Below are 21,648 nucleotides of genomic sequence, written 5' to 3'. Positions count from 1 at the left end.
ACAATATAGTAATAAAGACAAACCATGCACTTAATGGGATAGAACAATGGCTCTGGAAGAGGACCAAGTTCAGTTTTCTACATGGCCCCTTAGAACTGTCTGTAACTCTAGTCCCATAAGATGACGCCCTCTTCTGGCCTCCATGGGTACTGCACGCACATGGAGCATACACGTGCATGTGCACACGTGCACACACACAGTTTACTCTTTCAATTCTCTGAGGTATACACTGTAGGGAACCAAAAGTTGGTTTGACACCCCAAGACAAAGTTCTCAGCACAAAGGAGATTTATTTGCCTCAGAAGTACAGGGCATAAGGGACAAAGGCAAGAAGTAATTGAAGAGGGAGAAGGGGAAGGAAAGAAAGAGGGGAGAAAAGGGGCAAGGGAGCAGGGAAAGGAATATTTGTCTCAGGGGGACAAAGGACCGCCTCTGGGTAAAGAGGAGACACATAAGAAGATGGTGGTTATATTAAGGTAAAGGGGAAAGCCTCTGTTATGATGAGGTGCTTCATTTTAAGGGGGCTTTTGATTGCGGGACTTCAATACTTTCATAGCTGGACCTTGGCAGTCAGTCTCAGGAGGAGGAGGTGACCTAATAAGGGGACAGACCTTGGTGGCTAGCTTTAGGAACGTAATTTAATGGTTTTTAGCAAGGCAGAGGGAATGGGGGAGCCATGTTGGCCATGCTCAAGCCAGCTAGAGCCCCTTCATTCCCACGTTTTTGTTCTATTATTAGGTCACTCGGTATTGGGTAAGTGGGTGTTGTTCTCTGTCATTGTTAGGGGACCCAAGGAAGCTGGGTTGTTGGTCAAGGCTGTTTACTTGTCGTACATAGGGAAGTGCAGTCTGTGAGGCTGGACCAGGCTGTCGATTCCAAGGAAACAGCTGAGGTGGAGCTGCCGTTGCCGGAACAGTCTTGTTGGTTTGGAATCTGGCAGGACAGACTAGAAACAGAGGTAAAGTTAAGGAGTTTAGGGGTGTACATTTGAAACTTTGGGTTCATGCCTTGGTAGTTGGGAAAAGGAGTCCCAAGCCCAGAGGAAGGTGAAGAGATCCCACCCTCAGGAATAGGCAACAGGCAGAGAAGTGTAGGTTGTTGGCTGGCAGGAGAGCTTATCTGGAGTCCATTTAAGAGTTCTTGAGAGGAGCCAGGAAAACTTGGATTGGCTATATAAGGTTAACTGGGGGAACAGCTGTTACCTGAAAGCAGAATCTGGTTGTGTGGGGGAGAATACAGTTTGAGAGGCTCCGTTACATCAGAATAGTCTTTCCTGGGTTGTCCAGGTGGGGTCTGAAATTGAAATATTTTAGGAACATGAACGATGGGAGATGTTCTTGGCAAACGGTGAGAAGGATGGTTTGAGGACTGGTGCAGATAAGTTGAGAGAATTCGGCTTTGGTTACCAAAGGGGAGCTTGGCTGATTAAAGAGACAAGCAGTCAGCAGTGGGGATGGAGCACTGGCAATTAGGGTGCTGGCAGTGAGAGAGGTTATGACTGATGGAGGGCTCTGAAGAGAGGTGCACAGAAAGTGGCTGGGGACGGTGTCAGTGACGTTAAGGAGTTCGTTGGCTGACTTTGACCCAAGCAAGGGTTTGGCCATGAGAGTGTGTGTGTCCGAGAGGAGATGGCTTGGTTTTAGTTGTGTATTGTAATTGGGAATGTAGGATTTGTTCAGAGTTTGATGTCTGAGAACATCTGGACAGATAATGAATTTAGGGGAGTCAATTCACGATGGATGCCTGACAATCATTTGCACAGAAGAAAAACAGGACTGTGAGAAGAGGCCAGACCTGGGAGCAGGTGATCTTGAGAGAACAGGAAGCAGAGGGTGAGGATGAACACACAAAGAGGGGTAGGAAACGGTCCTGTGTTGGAAGAGGGTTGAGCATGTTGTTTTCTGGGTTAGGTAGTAGTGAAGCCTGGAGGGAAGTGGGGTGAGTCCTAAAAGTGGGGTAAAGGGCTGGCTAGGCTGTTGTGTCAGTGAGATTATAGTCTCTACTGGTACTGGAGGGGGCGGTCTAATGCGGATGTCTGACAGGAAGGAGCTGTCATCCATATACAAAGTGCAGGCAGAAGGAGCTAATGGACTCTCTTGTGTTTGAGAGGGCTGGAGGGATGGAGGAGGAGGTCTTTGAGAGATCTGGACAGGAATGCAGAGGATCTGGGGAACACTGAAGCAAAGGCATACGTATGGAGGGGTTGAGGGAGAACAGGTAGGAGTGTGAGTGACAAGTTTTTGATAAGAAAATTTTGAAAGCCAGGTGGTGGTGGCTGTGAGAAGTTCATCCTCACCCTCTGCTTCCTGTTCTCTCAAGATCCCCTGTTCCCAGGTCTGGCCTCTTCTCACAGCTAGCACTCAGGAGGCAGAGGCAGGTGAATCTCTGTGAGTTTGAGGCTAGCCTGGACTACAACAGCTAGTTCCAGGACAGGCTCCAAAGCTACAGCGAAACCCTGTCTTGAAAAACAAAAACAAAACAAACAAAACACACACACACACACAAAAAAAAAAAAAAAGAAGGGGAGTTTGGAGGGATAGAACCTGAGAGAGTGGGAGGGACTTAGAAGCTGAGGGAGATATTGGTGAAAAGAGATTGTGAGAGGGGATCCCAGAGTTAATTTGTTAGATTCAGAGATGAGCAGAGAGGCTGTGACAGGAGTGTAGAAAAGGAGTTCAGATGTGCGTGGTGTCTCGAGGTTCCGAGAGGCAAGCGTCAGGGACAAAGGTCAGTCCTGGGAAGTGTAAGGATGGAAAGGTTTGTAGATCTAGGAGTCGAAGTGGGAAGGAGGACATTTCAGTTTAAGGAACTGTTTGTGGATAGGAGGAAGGAGAAGTTCCAGTTGCTTGGTATAGGAAATATATCAGAAGTATTTACAGATCTACATGTTGGCAGAGGTAAGGAGTGGATCTGAACAGGGTGGTCTAAAGTGAGGTGTTTATGGGTTGGCATGAGAGAGAATCTTAGGTGACTTGGGGAGAGGAGAGTTGAGCATTGGAAGGTGAGAGCGGGTAACCCTGGAGCTGAAGAAACTGAGGCGTGGGGTGGTGTCAGAGAGGGACTGCAAAGGAGGAGGCCATCTACATACTGAAGCAGGTGGTAGGAAGAAGCAGGAGGCAGGCCAGATCCTTGAGAGTACCTGGCCAAAGGGTGGGGACGGTCTCTAAATCTGGGGAAAGACAGTCCAGGTCAATTGTTGGAATTGTTGAGTATCAGGATCCATCTATGTGAAGACAAAAAGGTCTTGGGAGTGGACATCCAAGAGTATGGAGAAGTCAGTGTCTTTAAGATAGAAGATTGTCAGGGATAATAGGGATGGTAGCCCAGGGGTTAGAGACATAAGGGTCTAAAGGGTCAACAATTAACAGAGTGAAGGTCCTGTTAGGTTTTTTTCTCAGCTCTGACATCTTTTAGGGTACGGCTGATGATCTGTGATACCCTCGCTCGCCTCTGTGTGATCCCACAGAGACCCAAGCTGGACATCAAGTCTCTTCCTCTTCCACACTCTGCCTCTGTTTGGAGGTGGGCTTTTCACTAGATCTGGAGCTTGTTGCTTTGGCTAGCTTGGCTGCTCAGTGAGCCTCCAGGATCGTCCTGCCTTCCACCCTCACACCCAGTGCTAGGATCAGATGCCACCAGGGCTGCCTTTTATGTGAATGCTGGGAATCTGAACGTGGCTCTGCGTGCCTGCACAGCACGCACTACCCATGGAGAGATCCCTCAAACCCCCGACCCCTTTGTTGTTGGACCTGAACGGCAAGAAGACGATGGATGCACAGCATGGCGGTCCTTCTAGGAAAACGGCAAATATTGTCTCCTGCACAGGTTAATGCGGACTAATACTATAAGCATTCTTATGCGAGTAAAGTAAGAAGGTCCTCTTTATCCAACTTTCTGAAGACTTCCTCCGTTTTTATAATAGAGCTGGGTGCTTCCGGCTCAGAGCTTTCATTGTGCAGATGTCTTTAGGCTGTGCTTTGTGTCCACACATCCTACATCACCAGAGCCAGCTCCTCGTATGCAGTGCTGGTAGCTGTGGAGTCCTTAGCCACCCTGTGCAAGCACTGACCTAGACACTCCAGACAGCGTTACACTCTGAGCGCTGCTGTAAGGATGCTGTAAGGATGGAGTAAAGAACCCAGACTGTCTAACTCCAAAGCTAAGCTCTTGCTTGACACCAAGCTCAAGTGTCTGTTTATACCACGTGTATGTCCAGGTGAGTATTCTTTCGTAGACAATCTAAATTTTAATCTTTCTTTAAACAGTACTCATTTTCAGGAATGTTTCCTAGGAGCTGGGCAGTGGTATCGGCCTGCAAGCCCAGCTGCTTATGACGCCAGGGCAAGAAGACTGAAAAATCAGACAGCTTGGGACTGGAGAGATGGCTTTATGGGAGCCCTAAAGTTCTGGCTTTTAAAGCTTCTGTTCGGTGTTCAATTAGAGACATCAGGATGAGTTGAGGGGTAAGAAATCTGCTCTCAACAGGAATCGTCTGTCCATGTTTCTTCTTTATTCTTCTCTCTTCAATCCATCGTTTCTCATTGTTCCCCCATTACATGTCCTTGTTCTACCCATTACAAACGTTCCCAGTCATATATACCGTATGACCAGTAATTCCCCAGCCCTAGCAGGTTCCAGGACCAGAATTCTTTTGCCCCATTAAAAAAATTCAGAAAAGGGTTTTCACACACACGCGCGCGCGCGCGCGCGCAGATCCATGGGAGTGGCTAGTGCATGTCCAGTGAACACCTTGATGAAGAAAGTTACGAAAGGAATTAGATCATGGGGGATTCTAGATGGGAAGGTTAGTACACTATGCCACATTTTTAGGTGGTTAGAAAGGCCTAAAATCTTACTTTCAGCGAGATTATGAATAGGGCACAGACTTTAAATCAGTGTGCCACTTCTCCCCCAGCATGCATAGAACTGGGTAACCAAGCAACCTACATAAACAGTCAGGGTGAAGTCATGGCTCCCGATCAGATCGCACATACACCAGACGCAGTTTCTACCAGCCTAGGTCTGGAGTTTTGCTCTAGGCAGTAGAAACAAAGTAGGGACCCAGGCCTCTAAATTATCAGATCTGGTCTTGGGGTAAAACCAGAGCTGCAGCTCCGGAAGGTAGTAATTCTATGTCCTTGGAGATCTGTGAATCTCTTAAATGGGGTGCTCTATGCCTGCAGGTAAAGACAATCGCAGGAAGGCAGGTTTCTGTGTTTACCTAGGGGAGAGGAACAAGGCCTGGCAGTGGGAAATTGTTCTCACAAAACTGTTCTGGACTAGGGAATCAATCCCCAAATATCTAACAGAGTTAGCTACAGCAAAGGACAGCCACTTTATTCAGAAAGCACAAGGCCAAAAAGCCTTGCTTTTTGGTTCAGCCTTTACCAGACCCCTTGGTTCTGATCAGGCGCTCATGGGAAGATTGCTGGGCAATTACTGTATAATGTTGCGGCTTGTAGTGATGGCCTGCTGGTTAAGAATTCTTGCTGCTCTTCCAGAGGCCTTGACTTCAGTACCTGAGTTGAGTACTCGCATTGGGCAGCTCACAGCTGTCTGTATTTCCAGCTTCAGGGGATTCAATGCTGTCTTCTGGCCTCTGTGGCCACTACATTCACACACACACACACGCATATTAACACAGATACGTGTCTTTAAAAAAAAAAAAAGCTTGGGAAAATGTAGCAAGACTGTTCCAAGCAAAACCCTGAGCATAGTGGGTGATTTAAAGGAGGCGCTCTTTGGCAAACACGGGTTGTTGAGGTTAAAATAAATAACTAAATAACTAAATAAAAAACCTGTTAAAATGTCAGATAATCTCTAATCACTTCCTTCAAAGCTTTTCTCAGACTACACTGTCACTGCCGGCTCCAGCCCAGGGCCGAGCACGGCAGGTGCCTACCAGTGTCTTGTGCTGCGGAGAGGAATGGAGTTTCCGTCTCACAACTAAGGTGCTCATGATTACCTAACGCAGTCCCTCCTGCAGACAGACACTGCTACCAAGCCAGGTCAACTCTAACTAGAGAATTTTCCTGGCGATTTTGTTAGTTTTACAAAGAAAGAATTTGTGAATTAAATTCTAGATCCCCAGCAACACCTCGGACCTTTGTCAGTGGCTGCATATGACCAGTGCAGCTGTGAGCAGTCAGTGAGGTCTGTAAACTGGTGTGCATCCCGAAGGCTGGGCTGAGGTTTGCGGGGAGTAGAGCACCATGGGACTGTAGGGCTCGACTGTAAACTGGTGTGTGCTGTCTGCATCCTGAAGGCTGTGCTGAGGTTTGTGGAGAGGGAAGCACCATGGGACTGTGCGACTCTCCACGGCTGCTCAGAGCTCCTCTGAGCACACACGCTGGGAAATCCAAGGTGTATTAGGAAGATGCTTGCTGCAGTTCTGGAGTATCAGACAGAAGATCCACCCGCATCTCTCCAGCCCCCTGACCTACAAAGTCACCACACTTTTGTCTGTCTGTAGTAACAAGAGTAACAGTGGCTTCATAGAAGTAGGAAAGTTGTTCTGTTTTCTCAGCGATGTGAGGGCCTTTAAAAAAAAATTGTGTGTGTAAGATGTTCGTGTTAGATGTTCGCACAGAGGTTAGAGAACAGCTTGCAGAAGCTGCTTCTGACAATGCAAGGCCCGGGGATTGAACTTGGGCCACTGGGTTTAACAATAAACTCCTCTACTCCACAGAGCTGTTTGGAGCACTGCTCTCATGAATGCAGCCAGGCTCCTGACTTGCTGTAGAGAGGGTTTCAGATTACCAACTGCTCTCTTTGTTGTAGGCCCATTCCGACCTTGCATCTGAGTTAGTCTTGACAGTGTCTTCCCAGGAGCCGATGTATTCTTACAGAGATGATCTAATTTGTTGGCTTATAGTTTATTGTATCCCTCAGGGCCCAATTTTCTTGAAGGTCAAGAATGATGGTTGTCTCTTCATTCCTGATCTTTTTTTTTTTTTTTAATGTACATTGGGGTTTTGCCTGCATGTATGTCTGTGTGTAGATGCCATACATGTAGATGTAACCACTGGAATTGGGGTTACAGATAGTTGTGAACTGCCATGTGTGTACTGGGAATTAAACCCAGGTCCTTTAGAAGAGCAAAGTGGCCATGCTCTTAAGAGCTGAGTCATCTCTGCAGCCCTCTCATTCCTGAGCTTGACCATTTGTCTTCCCTCGCTTTAGATGATGCTGGGACTACAGGCGTGCACCCAAATACTGCAAGATCTTTTAAAGACTCCTCCTAGTTTGGGCTTCTTAGCTCTGCTCATGTTTCAAACAATGTTCTCTATTGGCTATTTTATGTTTTATTTTCACCAGAATTTACATACTTCTTGATTTCTTTTTGCTTGGATGTACTTATCTTGTATTGTTGCTTTTTTTTTTTTTTTTTTTTTTTTTTGAGAAGGGTTTCTCTCTGTGTAGCTTTGGCTGTCCTGAAGCTTGCTTTGTAGTCCAGGTTGGCCTCAAACTCACAGAGCTTTGCCTACCTCTGCCTCCCAAGTGCTGGGAATAAAGGTGTGCGCCACCACCATGTATTGTTGCTTCTTAAGGTAGACACCTGGGCTATCACTTGAGATCTTTCTGGTTTTGCAATAGGCATTTACTACGAGGTTTAGTATTCCTTATTTAAAATGTTTGGTACCAGATTGTCTCAGGATTCAGAATTTTTCAGATTTTGGAATATTTGATGTAGGTTTTAACCACTCAAGCCCTCAACTGAAATGGATTAAAAATCTATTTCCCAACCCCTCCCCAAATGCTCTGTACTTTAGAACACATCAGATTTTAGGCTAGGGATGCCCAACCTACATTGATTTTCCTTTAAAAACTATATGCTCCAAATTACAGCATCTGATTTTAATTAATTTATTTGTTTTGGTATTCAAGACAGGGTTTCTGTAGCTCTGGCTGTCCTGGAACTCGATTGTAGATCAGGCTGTCCTTGAGCTCAGAGATTTAGCTGCTTCTGTCTTTTGAGTGCTGGATTAAAGGCATGTGCCAGTACTACCCTGAATATTCTATTTTTTAAAAATATTCATTTAAAATATTTGAAAATTTGTTATGACCCCCCCATACCACACATGAGCTAAAAGGTAACATATAACTTCTCACGGTGGTCAGACTGTTTCGCCTAGTTAACATGACAGTTCTTCATTTTAAAAAGAGTCAGCTGTTGACTCTTGAAAGAAATACATATCCTCCAATATACAGCTTTCCGTGTTTTGCCCCACACTAAGGAGAACTATCCCCACCCTACAGAACACCAACTGCGACTGAAGATGGACACTGTGCCCTGCTGGCCAGGGAGAACCAGATCTTGTGCATCTTTCCTCAAGTCCAGAAAGAAATTATGCAACAAATTTTATTTAGCCCAGTCAGTCCCAACACAGCACAGAAAGCTTACAGAGGGTAGAAAGTGCATTAATAAAAGCCAGTCTTTACCCAAAGAAAACAGAAAATATATTATTGATTCAAAATATTTAACACTCGAATGATAAACTGCAATAACTTATTCTGGGTCCTACTGATGAGAGAAAGGAAAAGAAAAGAAGAAGCCTTTACGAAGAGGTCCGTCTCCAGTTGAGCTCGGAAGTCAGTAGAGGTCACTAAGTCCAGCAGTCTTTCTTGCTTTTTGCATAAGTGCCCTCAGTTGGAATTGTTTACGGGACAGGAGGCGGACATGCTAGGAGGGAGGAAAACGTTAACAGTTTAGAACGGCTTTGACCCAGGCACGAGGTCAGAGAGCATCTATCAATCCTAAATATATTTAGCAACCTTTGGAACCCTTATCCTATTACATGTATACATGGCTTTAAAAACTCACTGCAGGATCTAGCTCAGGGGGCTTTGTTTGGCTTTGCAGTACTGGGACTGAATCCTCGGCACACAACAGGTAAGTGCTCACCCTGAGATATGTTCCCAGCCCCCACGTACACCTTGAGACACCAAGATAATAGGAAAACATACAAGCTTAAGCTTAGTACAAGTCACCAAACTGTCTCCTGACTAAGAGAAAAGGAAGAGATGAGGGAATGGGGTTAACTCTTGTCAGTGTCCAGAAAACAGCTTACTTCTCTTGCCTCTCTATTCACATCTTTTCTTATGGCGTAGGCCCTGCCAGAAGACAGTGGTAAAGAGCCTTCTTTGTGATTTCTAGCTTACTCACAGCCACTTACCAAAGTGCCCTGCCCAGCTTGCATGAACACTGAGCTGTCAGCAGGAGCCAGGTCAAAAATACAGAGTGATTGGTTACTAAGCCCATATTCTCCATGACCCAACAGACAACAAACAAAGCTTACTACATCTTCAGGTCTGTTCAGTATTAGCAAGCCAGAGATAACCTGCATTTAAAAGGATAGCCCACTTCCTTCTAGGACTATTTGATCTGGAAAAACTCATCTAAAATTATCCAATTCTAAGACATTACTGGATTAAAACCAAAATAAAATAGGGTGGGTGATAAGCTCACATTTAGGTGGGGTGACTGGGGAGGCAGAAGAAGGAAGTCTGGGGGGATGCTTATCCCAAGCTGCCCTGCCATGAACCTGCAGCAAAGCCCCGCGAGGAGGAAGAAAGCCTACCTTCAGGAACACATCCAGGTCTATCACTCCCCGCCTCAAGGCCTCTCCCAGGTAGAAGATAGTGTCTTCAATAGCATTTTCCTCTGCATACAGATTTAGAATCTGTTTATATAGTGGGGCTGTGGGGATGATAACTTCATCAATGTCATTATTTTCTGATTGGTTTTCCATTTTCTCCAGAGCAGAACTTAGTTCTTCATCCTTCTTTTTCAAAAGTTCTATGTTTTTATCAACTTCAGCCTGAAAACAGAACAGTCCACAGGTAACTCACACTGATCTGTGCAGGATCACCTGCTGTACACACCTGCACCCCAACCTCTGCCAGGGCTTTAAGCAGCCGAGTGAGTGCTTCCAAGAGCTCACTGGTAAGATGTGTGAGGGATCTGCAGTCCATGACATGAGCCCAGCTGTGAAAGGGACACACGGTGCTTTCCAAAAGGAAGTCCCTCCCACAGACAACCATCAAACAAGACTTTCCCACAGGAGGACTTCCCCGTCTGTGGACAAGATTCAACTCACAGGACTACACACTTTCTGCAGTATCGAGACGTGTGTGGTGGTTGCGGACTCTACCTTACGTTGGTGTCACATTTCTGAACTGAAACGGTTGGCTACTGCTGTGCTCACTTTATACAAACACAAGAGAAAGGCTGGAGAGTGAAGGATCACAGGCTGCACTGATGCGAAGCTCTCGAGGCCCCAGATATCTCTGGATGATGACACCAGAGAAGCTGCAGAGATACGTGTGTGCATACACACATGTCTAAGCGTGCAGGTATTAAGGAGGCCAGGAATAGATGTCAGATTCTTTGGAGCTGGAGTTAACAGGTACTTGTGAGCAGCCTGATGTGGGTGCAGGGAAAGCAGTGTGTGCTCTTAACCACGGAACCATCACTCCAGGCCCCTCAAAGATACTTTTAATAGTAACTCCAACAACATTTAGAAATACTATTCTCTTAGGTAGTGTGAGGCCTGCAGATTGTTACCATTTCTCCTGGAAAAAGGGCAATTTTCCGCCAGCACCCACTTTCCAGGAGAGCAGATGTGGCTGCACTCGAGACCCGAGGTGCTGTAGTCTCTCCTTTCCTCGGTGTCCTCAGCCGATGACCTCCTGCCCCAGTCCCTGAGAACCAAGACTATAGGCGTATGCCACCACTCTGCTGAGAGAGCTACGATGTGTCTGGAGACCCCGCTGTTCACTCAACTTCTACTTTACACCCACGGTGCACACATCCTCCTTTGCCTGGGCTATAATTAACCCCAAATGGAAATCTCCGATGTATTACTTACTACTTCTTGATCTAAGCGGGTGACCATCTCTTCCAGTTTCTGGTGGCCCTTTTTCAGATCTTCCTCTGTCCGTTTCAAGGCATTGAGCTCTGCCTGGGCACCGTCCATCTCCTCTTTCATCCGCCATCTCAGTTTGTCACTGACTGCTGAGATGAGAGACGCTCGAATGGTGTCCTCACTGATTGTGCCGTCTCTGCTGGGACCTGAGGGGACAAGGCACAGACTCTGCACCCCAAGGCTCGCGTAGGCCTTCAGCATTCAGAAGTCAATTGTAATTGTATCCTTTTGCTAGAAACAGCTGCAACCAGCAAAATGACAGTTTCCAGAGAGTTGTGGCCTTGGAACTGCAAAGTTTGAGACTACTGAGTTCTTGCCACTCAAGCCTGACAACCCTCGTTCAATTTCTGGGACCCACGTAAAAAGCTGGATGAGTGGCCCTCATCTGTTACTCCAGCACTCCTCTCTTGAGACAGGAGGCAGCAACAGGAGAGCTGGATGGAAGGTCATAGGCCAGCAGCAGAACCAGCAGAGACTCTGCTTCAACATGCGGAAGGTGAGAAACACACACGCGTGCATACACCATCATCCAACATACATGGGACACATTTCTTCTGCTAAACGCATCAAAGAGCTGTATTTCTTAAGCGCCATTCACAGACTCATTTTTACTTAAAGGAGTTGAGAAGCAGTTCAGTGGTTAGGAGCAGCTGAGAAAAGCCTGTTAACTGCAGTTACATGGGATGTGACACCCTCTTCTGGACACTATGGGAACCAAAACACACACACACACCAAAACACTAATTTTAAAAAAGGACATAACTATTCAGTCATCAGGACAGGATAAAGGCCAAATCGAAATCTCTGGTTCCTTACACTGTACTAATTTGTAAATTATTTTTTAAACAAGGATGAGGGGCTGAAGAGATGGCTCAGTGGTTAAGAGCACTTACTAACTCTTGGAAAGGCTACACTTTCAGTTCCCTGTACACACATGGACACTTGCAACTGCCTGCACTCCAGTTTCAGGTGCAATACCCTCTGAGCTCCTGCATGCCCTTGGTACACAAAAACTCACACAAGAGCAAACATGCATGATATAAAAAGAGATACTTCCTACAAAAGTTTAGAATCTACCCGAGGGATGAGAAGACCATTGAAGACGGTTATCTTATTATGTGCCCATTTTGACAAAGCTACATTAGGAATAGGAGTTTAAAGTATTTAAAAGACCCCAGTTCTTTACAGATTAACGGTGGTGCATGCCTTTAATCCTAGTACTTGGGAGGCAGAGGCAGGTGGATCACTGAGGGTTTAAGGTCAGCCTGGTCTACAGAGAGTTCCAGGAGGGTGGTTACACAGAGAAATTCTGTCTCAAAAGTCCCAAATCTTAATAACCCATATGAAACTTTATTATGCTTGTCAGAAACAAAATGTCCTTGTCCCCGTGGTCAGGTATCCAGGTAATAACAATGACAGTTGTGCCCAATTCCATCTATCTGTGTGGTAGGAGTTATCTGAACTATCAAAAGTCTTTTTGTACACAAACATACCAACAAATTTGGTTCAAGTTACCATATCTGGTCTAATGGATCATGTCACACTGATTTTAAATTTCCAACTTCTATGTTAAAGAACATACATTTAATTTTGGAATTTATATTGTTCTTATAAGCTAGGTCAAAGAAGTCTCCACAAAAATCCATACAGAGGGGGCTAGAGAGATGGCTCAGAGGTTAAGAGCACTGGCTACTCTTCCAGAGGACCTGAGTTCAATTCCCAGCAACCACATGGTTGCTCACAACCATCCATAATGAGATCTGGTACCTCTTCTGACATGTAGGCATACGTGCCAACAGCATGTTGTATGCATAATAAATAAATAAATAAATAAATAAATAAATAAATAAATAAATAAATGAAATCCATACAGAAATACAAAAGGTCACAAGCAGCCCAATCCACCCTGAGCAGAAAGAACAGTGCTGGTGTTACAAACACAGCACAAAGCTGGCATAAAGTGGGCATACAGACCTGTGAAACAGAACAGAACAGTCAGAAATAACCCCAAGTGTCCACTACCATGTGATTTTACCAAAGAAGCGAGAACCATGAAAACCCAACATTACCATGTAGAAGACTGAAATTAAGTACCTATCTCTCACCTGTAAAAATCAACTAAACAGGAGCTAAACTGAAAATTCCAATGGCAAACAGTGGAATCACTTAAAGGCAAAGAATATGACTTTCTGAATCTGTCCTCAACAGCTCAGGAAATAGCATGTAACAAATGGGACCGCATCAAATTCAAAGGTCCTGCACAGCAGAGTGGACACCCACAGAACAGGAGAACATCTCTGTCAACTCTAGCATCCATATGACCTTCAAAAATTAGACATCAAGGGGGCTGTAGATGTAGCTATGATGGCTAATCTAAATGTATTTCTGTGCTGGGGGTGTCAATATCCACCTCGTGTGCAGGTGCTCGAGGGGTCCAGAAGAGGGCATCCTCTAGGGATTTAGCTAGAACTACAGGGGCTGTGAGACATCTGACGTGGCTGCTGTGATCTGAATTCAGGATCTCTCCACGAGTAGCAAGTGCTCTTAACTGCTGAGCCATTCATTACTCCTGCACCTGTGATATCAATCTTGCCTGTCAGTTGGACAGGGTTTAGACTTACCATGGAAACAAAACTCAGGGAGACATGGCGGGAAGACATAAATGTGGATGACACCTCTCCACGGGCAAGGGGCCCAGGATGACTAAAGAGTAGAAAGAGAGCCGAGCTGCCTGGCTGCAGATGCAGTGTGACCAGCTGTCCTACATTCTTGCTACCCTGGCTTCCCTGGCAAGAAGGCCTCTAGCCTCAAACCTGAGTTAAATAACCCTTCAGTTCATTCTGTAGTCACTAGAAAAGTAACTAACGCGAGGGTTCAGATGGGAGGGTGCTTGCTCGGCATGTACAAACCCTGGCTCGATCCCTGTTGAGAATGTAAGGTAAAAAAGACTATATAGCAGCAGCAACTCCAAGACTCTTCTTAAGAGTGGACACAGGCTGAGGCAGCAATGTCCTGCCTGTAAAGGTCACAGTCTCTGTTAGGCTGCAGATGCTGGGATGAGACCAATCCTAACTTGTTGTCACACGGACTTTACTATAAAACACATCCAAGCTCTCCTGAAATCCAGCATGCTTTCATACAGGACAAGAATTCTAATTAGAATGTGAGAGATGGCAGCTGGATCTCGATGAGTTAGAGGCCAGCATGATCTACATGGTGAGTTTCAGAACAGTCAGAGGTACAGTGAGACCCTGCCTCAAAAAACAACAAACAAACAAAAAACAGAATAAATAACCTGAAAACTGAAAGGCAAAATAAAAAAATTCATGGGTTTCTGAATTAGTAAAATGGGGCAGGAGAGCTCAGGGGCTGAGAGAAGTTACTGCACTTATGAGAGACCTGGGTTCACGTCTCAGGATTGATACGGAGCTCACAGCCACCTGACTTCCAGTGTGAGGTCATCTGTACCCTCACATACACAAATAAAAATAATCTTAAAAAAAAAAAAAACCAAACCTCAAACCCAAAACTTTAGTTCAAAATTTAGTGAGCTCCTTACCACTGAAAGAAGAAAAAAGAACTGTTTGAAGCATTATTTTTAAACTATTTTTTTTAAAAGTTCTTCAAGAGAATTCCTATGTTCTCTCTGTCTACTACAATAAGCCAAGTTCCCACAAACTGATAGTTCTCCAAGCAAGCAAAGCCAACTTTAGTTTTCAGGACTGTAGACTTCTACAATTCCAGATTAGCAAAAGAAAAGGTCTGGGTAGAGTTGGCACAAGTCTTTAATCCCAGCACTTGGAGGCGGAGGCAGAGGCAAGTGGATCTCTGTGAGTTTGAGGCCAGCCTGGTCTACAAAGTGAGTTCCAGGACAGTCAGAGCTGTTACACAAAAACCCTTGTCTCGAAAAACAAACAGGTCAAAGACTTTTATAATAATAATAATAACAACAACAACAACAATAAATTCTTAAAACTTTATGTCAGATGATATTCATCACAAATTTAACCCTTAGGAAATAAGACACAATTTTCCTAGTGTTAGGAAACCAATACCCTCCCCGAGAAGATAGTTCCTCAGAAATTAGGTTAATATCTTTAAAGTGCTGTAGGACACAATACCCGATTTAAGGCCACTCAGTTCTCTAACAGTACTTACTGATCACCGTTTGCGGTAAGCCCAAAGGCACCATTTTAGACTAGTGAATCTATGATTAACCTATTAGAAAACAAAATAAACTGTAGTTTTCTAACTTTTATTATCTTATTTTTAAAACTTTATGTGTATAGGTGTCTTGTCTGTAAATATGTCTGCACACCACATGCATGCAGTACCTGCAGAGGCCAGAAGAGGGTGTCAGATTTCCTGGACCTAGAGTTGCAGACAGCTGTCAACCACCACGTGTATGCTGTGAATCAAATCTGGGTCCTTTAGAAAAGCACTGTGTGCTCTTAACCACCGAATATCTCTGTGCCTCAACTTTTCTGATTTTTCACCCTTAACCCAAGCCCACAAAATTGTTTCTCAGCCCTGTTTCAAAAATGGAGTGTAAGACACCTGAGGTTGACCTCCAGCCTCCCTTCACACTTGTGTACACATATCTGCAAACATACACCACATAGGTACATATATATAAATATAAGAAAAAAAGGACAAATAATACTTAGGGACTGAAACTGACAGTGGATAGAAACTGCTGGAAACAAAACCAAAGATACGGGAGAATACTACTTACTGTATGGTAACTATGGAGCCTGAGTTATCACAAATTATCTGCTCAGAAAGTGGATCAAACCATGAGGATTATTTCTTCTTATAATAATACAAAAAGTTGGTTTCTGAAGTAGGAGAAAACCTTCCAAACAACTACGTGCACAGAATTTTCATTTATAGTACTGAGTGCCAACCTGGAACTCAGCACAGAGCTTATGACAGCTTTTATAGGCAGAGAGAGCTTCAACATTGCTCCAGCTTTGTGCAGACAACACAGTGTGGCTGCCGTGTGCTCATGGCGGAAACGGCATGTCATAGGCTACGGTACTTTTCCAAGTACTTACTGTTTTTGAATCCCAGATCAAATATACTTTTAAATGTATCATTTTCCATAACAGCCCATTTTGAGGATAAATGGAAAATTTCTAAGCCATAAAATTCTTCAAGGTTGATGTTATGAAATGAATTAACTACAAAAGTCTTTGATGGGAAAAAGGTAATTTACTAAGCCCAATAACCCAACAACCTGAGTTTAATCCCTGGAGTCAGTACAGATTCCCCAACACGTCCTCTGACCACCAAACTAGTGCTGAGGACAGACATACACAAACAAAAACATTTATAACCGAGATCAAAGGAATTATATTATCTAAGAAACAAGGCAACTAATGTTCCACTCCCATTCCTCTGTTGCTGCTTGAACCCAAAGAGTAGATTTAAAAAAATATTTTCATTTTAAATGTATGAGTGTTTGCCTGCATGTATTTCTGTGTACATCTTGTGTGACTGGTACTTGAGGCCAGGGCATTGGATCCCTTGGAAAAGCAGCCAGTATTCTTAATCACTGAGCCATCTCTTCCATCCCAAATTTAGAAGTTTTATTCTTTTTGATTTTGTTCTTTTAAACTTATAGATTGAATTAAAGATCTCCCAGCATTTTAATTTCTTATTCAAGTAATTTAAATTATATTGTTTAGGGCCAGACCTAAGAACACACGCCTTTAATGCCAGCACTTTTGGGAAGCATAGGAAGGCAGAGCTCTATGAATTCAAGTCCAGCCTGTCTATAAACTGAGTCCTGGGCCAGTGAATTATACAGGGAGATCCTGTCTCAAAATTAACAAAAACAAAAGTTTACTGTATAAAGGGAAGTACATTACAGGAAAGACAAGCATATCTTAATTTACCAAAGCTATGCTACTAGGCGATGACAATAGAAGCAGACGCTGTCTGGGTAGCAAAGGCACTGATATGAGCTCCTGATATCAGAGCTCATGACATCAAAAAACATAACAAACACCAGCCTCACGCCATCCTGTATTCATTCAAGCACTTAGCAAAATACACTCGGGTGAGCTGCCACACACCAGCTGTCTGAGGAGGTGGCAGCAGAGATTGGGAAGAATGAGTTTGACAATAACACAAAGAAATGAGAACAGTAAGAGATAAGGTGACAGAAATGATGAGGGGCAGGATCCCACAAAGCCTTCTAAGCCCAAAACATTTATAGTGACTTATGAAATGAGGCTTTTAGCAGGAGTGACATCACCGACTCATGTTTGAGTAAGATCCTTCAGGCTGCTTCTGTCAGTATCAAATGCAAGGGCTGCCGATTTTCATATAGTAATTTAGACGAAATAACGGTGACTCTAGATATTTTGAAGGTAAGATGATTCTAGAGGAATCAAGGACGACTTGAGTTAGACTATGGAATAGGTATCAATGGAGATGGGTAAACTGTGTTCAACTTGAGTCATGTTGAGTGTAAATTAAGATGTCTGTTCACATCAAGTAGAGACGGCAAGAAGGCAGCTGCATATAAGACTGCAGAGGTCAGGAGAGAGGTACAGACTAGGCACAATTCAGCAACTGGGAGTACAGACAGGGCATTTAAAGCTGTACCACCAGAGTGAGGAGTCAAAGTACCAAGAACTAACTAGGGATTCCAACATTAAGTGGAGGACCCCGCAGACTGAGCACAAGTACCTGTGATACAGGAGGAAAAGAGCAAAGTGTGTCCGCTGGAAGAGCATCAAGCTGGCAGCAGCCCACTGTGTCAGACATCGAAGACAGACCAAGGAGGAGACGGCAGGCACCAGCCATTGGATTTAAACCCAGAAAGCTCACTATGACTCTGACAGAGCAGTTTTAAAAGATTGGTAGAGGGAAGGCAAGAAGGGCTGAAGATAGCAAGGACAGACTGCAGTTTCAAGGACGCTTGCTGCACGGAGGAAATGGGGTGGTGCAAATCAGGAAGTGCAGCTGAAGCTTCAAGTTGTTTTAGGGTATTTTTTATGTGCCAAACAGCAGCAGACCACGAGGTAAGAAAGGAAATGCTGGAATGGTAACCCAGCGCAAGTCAGAAGACATAAGCTCCGGCAGAGAAGTCCTCAGGCCAAGCAGAGGTAGCCGAGTAACAGAAGGCGACTGCGTGACAACAGGGAGGCACGCTGAGTGGGACAGACAGCGCCGGTGTGCAACCCTTTCATGCATGACTCGCTCTTACCTGTTTCCACACAGCCAGGACACAAAGCCCTACGATCTGCTAATGGTTCCAACCTTACTTTGGGGGCTTTTCTTTAGGACTATTCTAGCTGTTACCTGCTGGAATAGTGAAGGTGACCTTCAGACCCGACTCAACACCTGAGAGATTCACCAGTATGAATGTGGCAAACAGGAAAGTTAGTGAGCCATCAGCTATTTGTTTAGGCCTCTAAACGGCAGAAGGCTCATTTATAGGATGTTAAATCACATTACAGGACACTGATCACTGCAGACTTTCCTATATGGAAGAATATCCTAAAATTTTATACGTAAAAATGAAACACGCTTTTCACAGGAGACCTTGACTTATGTAAACAATAAAATGCTCACAATACTTACCAACAGTGGTCACTGGAGGCTGGGAAGGGTACTGGGAGCTTGTTGTGGCAGGGTATGGGCCAGCAGGTGGGTAAGGACAGCCAGGATAAGCACTACAGGAAAGAATACCAAATGTGAAGATGACCCAACACCTAGTGCTAAGAGAACCCCACCGAGAAGGTGAAGCTGACATTGCTAATTAATGAAATTATAGTTTTAGAGATGAGGATGTTTATTCGAAGAACAGTGTGTGCAAATTCCACTAATGACACTGGGTTTAAAGTAAACTGTTAGGACAGCATGGCAGTGTGCACCTACAATCGGGGAAGAATTTGAGGCCGGGGCTAGAGAGTTGGCTCAGTGGTTAAGAGTGCTTGCTGCTCTTGCTGAGGACCCAGGCTTGGTTCCCAGCACCCACATGCTAGCTCATAGTTACCCATAACTCTAGCTCCAGGGGATTCAATACCCTCTTCTGACCTTTGTGGGTACCACACATTCATATGGTACACAGAGATTCATGCAAACAAATTGCTCATACACATTTAAAGAAAAAAAAAAGTCAGGTGTGGTGTTAGTGGCTCACGCCTTTAATCCCATCACTGAGGAGGTAGAGGCAGGTGGATCTCTGTGAGTCTGAGACCAGTCTGGTCTACAAAGGGAATTCCAGGACAGCGAGGAGGACTGTCTCAAAACCAAAGAGAGGTCAGTGTGGGCTATGTAGTGAGACTCTACCTCAGAAACTGAAAAACAAGTCAACATACACAACAGCCTGAAGGTATGGCACACCTACAATCCCGGCCTTTGTGATGGATTCCAGACCTGCTGGAGAAATGGCTCAGTTGTTCTTGGAGAAGAGCCAGGTTCAATTTCCAGCACCCACAGGGTTGCTTGCAACTGTCTGTAACTCCAGTTTCAGGGGATCCAAAACCCTCTTCTCACCTCTTAGGGCACCAGATATGCAAGTGACGCACAGACATACACATGAGAAAAACACTCATACATATAAAAGAAATACATCTTAAAAACCGTGAGCTCCTATATATTAAAAAAAAAAAAAAAACCCAAGCAATAGTCAAGTGTTCTTGCTTGGCTCAGACTATATAAGGTTATCTTCACAGAGGTATTCCTAAGGAAAAGACCCCATTAGTAACAGAAGAGCAATTTTCCATTCTGATTTCTAGTCTACAGAGAATAACAATATTGAAATTTTGTCTGAGGCTTATTGGTAACCTTCAAAGCCTTCAAACATTCAATCTGAAAGCAAGTCTTTACAAAATTTAAAAAACTTTTAAGTGGTGGTGCACGCTTTTGATCCCAGCACTTGGGAGGCAGAGGAAGGTGGATCTCTGTGAGTCAAGGCCAGCCTGGTCTATAAGAATGAGTTTCAGGACAGGCCCCAAAGCTACAGAGAAACCCTGTCCCCCCCCACCAAAAAAAAAACCCCCAAAAAACAAAAAACCTTTTGTTTCTCGGTAGTTCTGTGTCATTCATGTATTCTAATAAATAGTCCTAAATTTAGATTCTGGAAAATCCAAAGTTTCTTTCTAATGATTTATTTTTATTTATCTTACTTAATGAGTCAGGATTTTGTTATGTATCCTTGGTTGGCCTGGAATTCATAAATACCACCTTGCCTCTGCCTCCGGAGTGCTGATGTCCAGCTATTTTTTCTTTATGGGTGTACATGTGTGGGTGCCAGGAGACAAAAAAGAGTGCTAGGTCCCTTGCAGCTGGCGCTCCCAGTTTGGGAACTGTGAACCAAACTCAGGTCGCTCTGGAAAAGCAGGAAGGCTCATAACCAATAAGCCATTTCTCTAACCCCTTCTCAAAAAGGAAAGAACAAGTATTTCAAAGCCCCAAACCAATCAAAATCACTGTCATTGCCAACCCTAACCCCATATTTATTTATTTATTTTAAAAATAAAACAAATTTGCATTTCTCTAGGTAACCCAAAACTCTTTTGGAATTATATGCATAATATCTGCAATAAAATACAACCAACAAGCCATAAATGGCAGCCTGAACCTATAATTCCAAGGCTGAACCAGGATTATGAATCTACAGAGCCAGACTTATCTCAAAAATACCAATAAACCTTTCCCTGAATTTCAACTAACCTTATTTAATTTCCCAGTTAGCATTATTTTGATTCCCAACATAATAGAATTTTCATTACCTGGGATTGGGAGGGTATCCAGATGGATATGTGGAGACTCCACTCGGCATGCCTGGCATGTAGGAGGCTAAAAACAATGTTTAACATTTGAAAGTCACATGCGTAGTCCTGAGTATAAAGGCTGCAGAGTATTGCACACCCCTGTCAAACCACAGCACAATTCCACACCAACAATCCAATCCCAGGCTCAAAACAAAACCAACACCTGTATTTCTTTAAGGAACTAACAGTTCTTTAAGGAATACATATTTTGAAGTCAATTAAGTCTCAAGTCATTAAACTGCGTGACAACACTCATGCAAACCCCAACAAGAAGTGACTGGCAGATAGGTCAATCTGGTCAGCTCTACAGCATCATATTCATCTGTAGTTTAGAAGGTCACTCTGGCCCATTTGCTCTAAGACCTGCTCCTTAGGCGGTAACCTGCCTTTGCATCTAAGCAATCCTGGCACATTGAAGACCATATTGACAGATTTGCACAGTTGGTTTTGTTGGCTTGTTTGAGAACCCAAGACTCCAAATCACTGTAAGAAATCCTATAAAAAACTTACATCCACACCCATCTAGACCGGTTAAAAAAAGCTTGGAAATACTATGGGAAAAAAGTTAAAAGTCATTAGTCTTCAAGAGCTTTCATTCATACAGACCCACTCACGGTCAGTGGTACCAAAGGCTAGCTTTAGCCTCGATGGAAAAGGACTCACTTGCCTTCAGAGGCAACTGCACTCAAACTTTCCTTATTAGATCCAATGGTGAATCAGCACGTAAGTCAACAAACAAGTGTTTTATTGCCTTCTAAGTGATAGGAACCAGGGTCTGGCGAAGGGGAGATGGAGGAAGGTGAAGAGAAAGAAGAGAAGAGAAGAGAAGAGAAGAGAAGAGAAGAGAAGAGAAGAGAAAGAAGAGAAGAGAAAGAAGAGAAGAGAAAGAAGAGAAGAGAAGAGAAGAGAAGAGAAGAGAAGAGAAG

At 44.2% G+C, this 21,648-nt stretch overlaps 1 protein-coding gene across 1 annotated transcript in view; it reads right to left on the bottom strand.

The window, feature by feature from the left end:
• Window positions 1-8,344: 8,344 nt before the first annotated feature.
• The window catches only part of Tsg101 (tumor susceptibility 101), a 31,831-nt gene continuing 18,527 nt past the window's right edge, over window positions 8,345-21,648 (bottom strand). The window contains exons 6-10 of the mRNA XM_050130820.1: window positions 20,681-20,747; window positions 18,525-18,616; window positions 10,872-11,074; window positions 9,582-9,821; window positions 8,345-8,683 (exon numbers count right to left, since the gene is read on the bottom strand). Of these exons, the coding sequence (XP_049986777.1) occupies window positions 8,594-8,683; window positions 9,582-9,821; window positions 10,872-11,074; window positions 18,525-18,616; window positions 20,681-20,747 (692 nt within the window). The 3' untranslated portion in view covers window positions 8,345-8,593. The remainder of the gene's footprint in view (window positions 8,684-9,581; window positions 9,822-10,871; window positions 11,075-18,524; window positions 18,617-20,680; window positions 20,748-21,648) is intronic.

Source organism: Alexandromys fortis, unplaced genomic scaffold, assembly GCF_014885135.2.
Source record: "Alexandromys fortis isolate MF-2015 unplaced genomic scaffold, M_Fortis_MF-2015_v1.1 scaffold_359, whole genome shotgun sequence".
NCBI lineage: Eukaryota > Metazoa > Chordata > Mammalia > Rodentia > Cricetidae > Alexandromys > Alexandromys fortis.
This window is presented reverse-complemented; position numbering and strand designations above follow the sequence as displayed.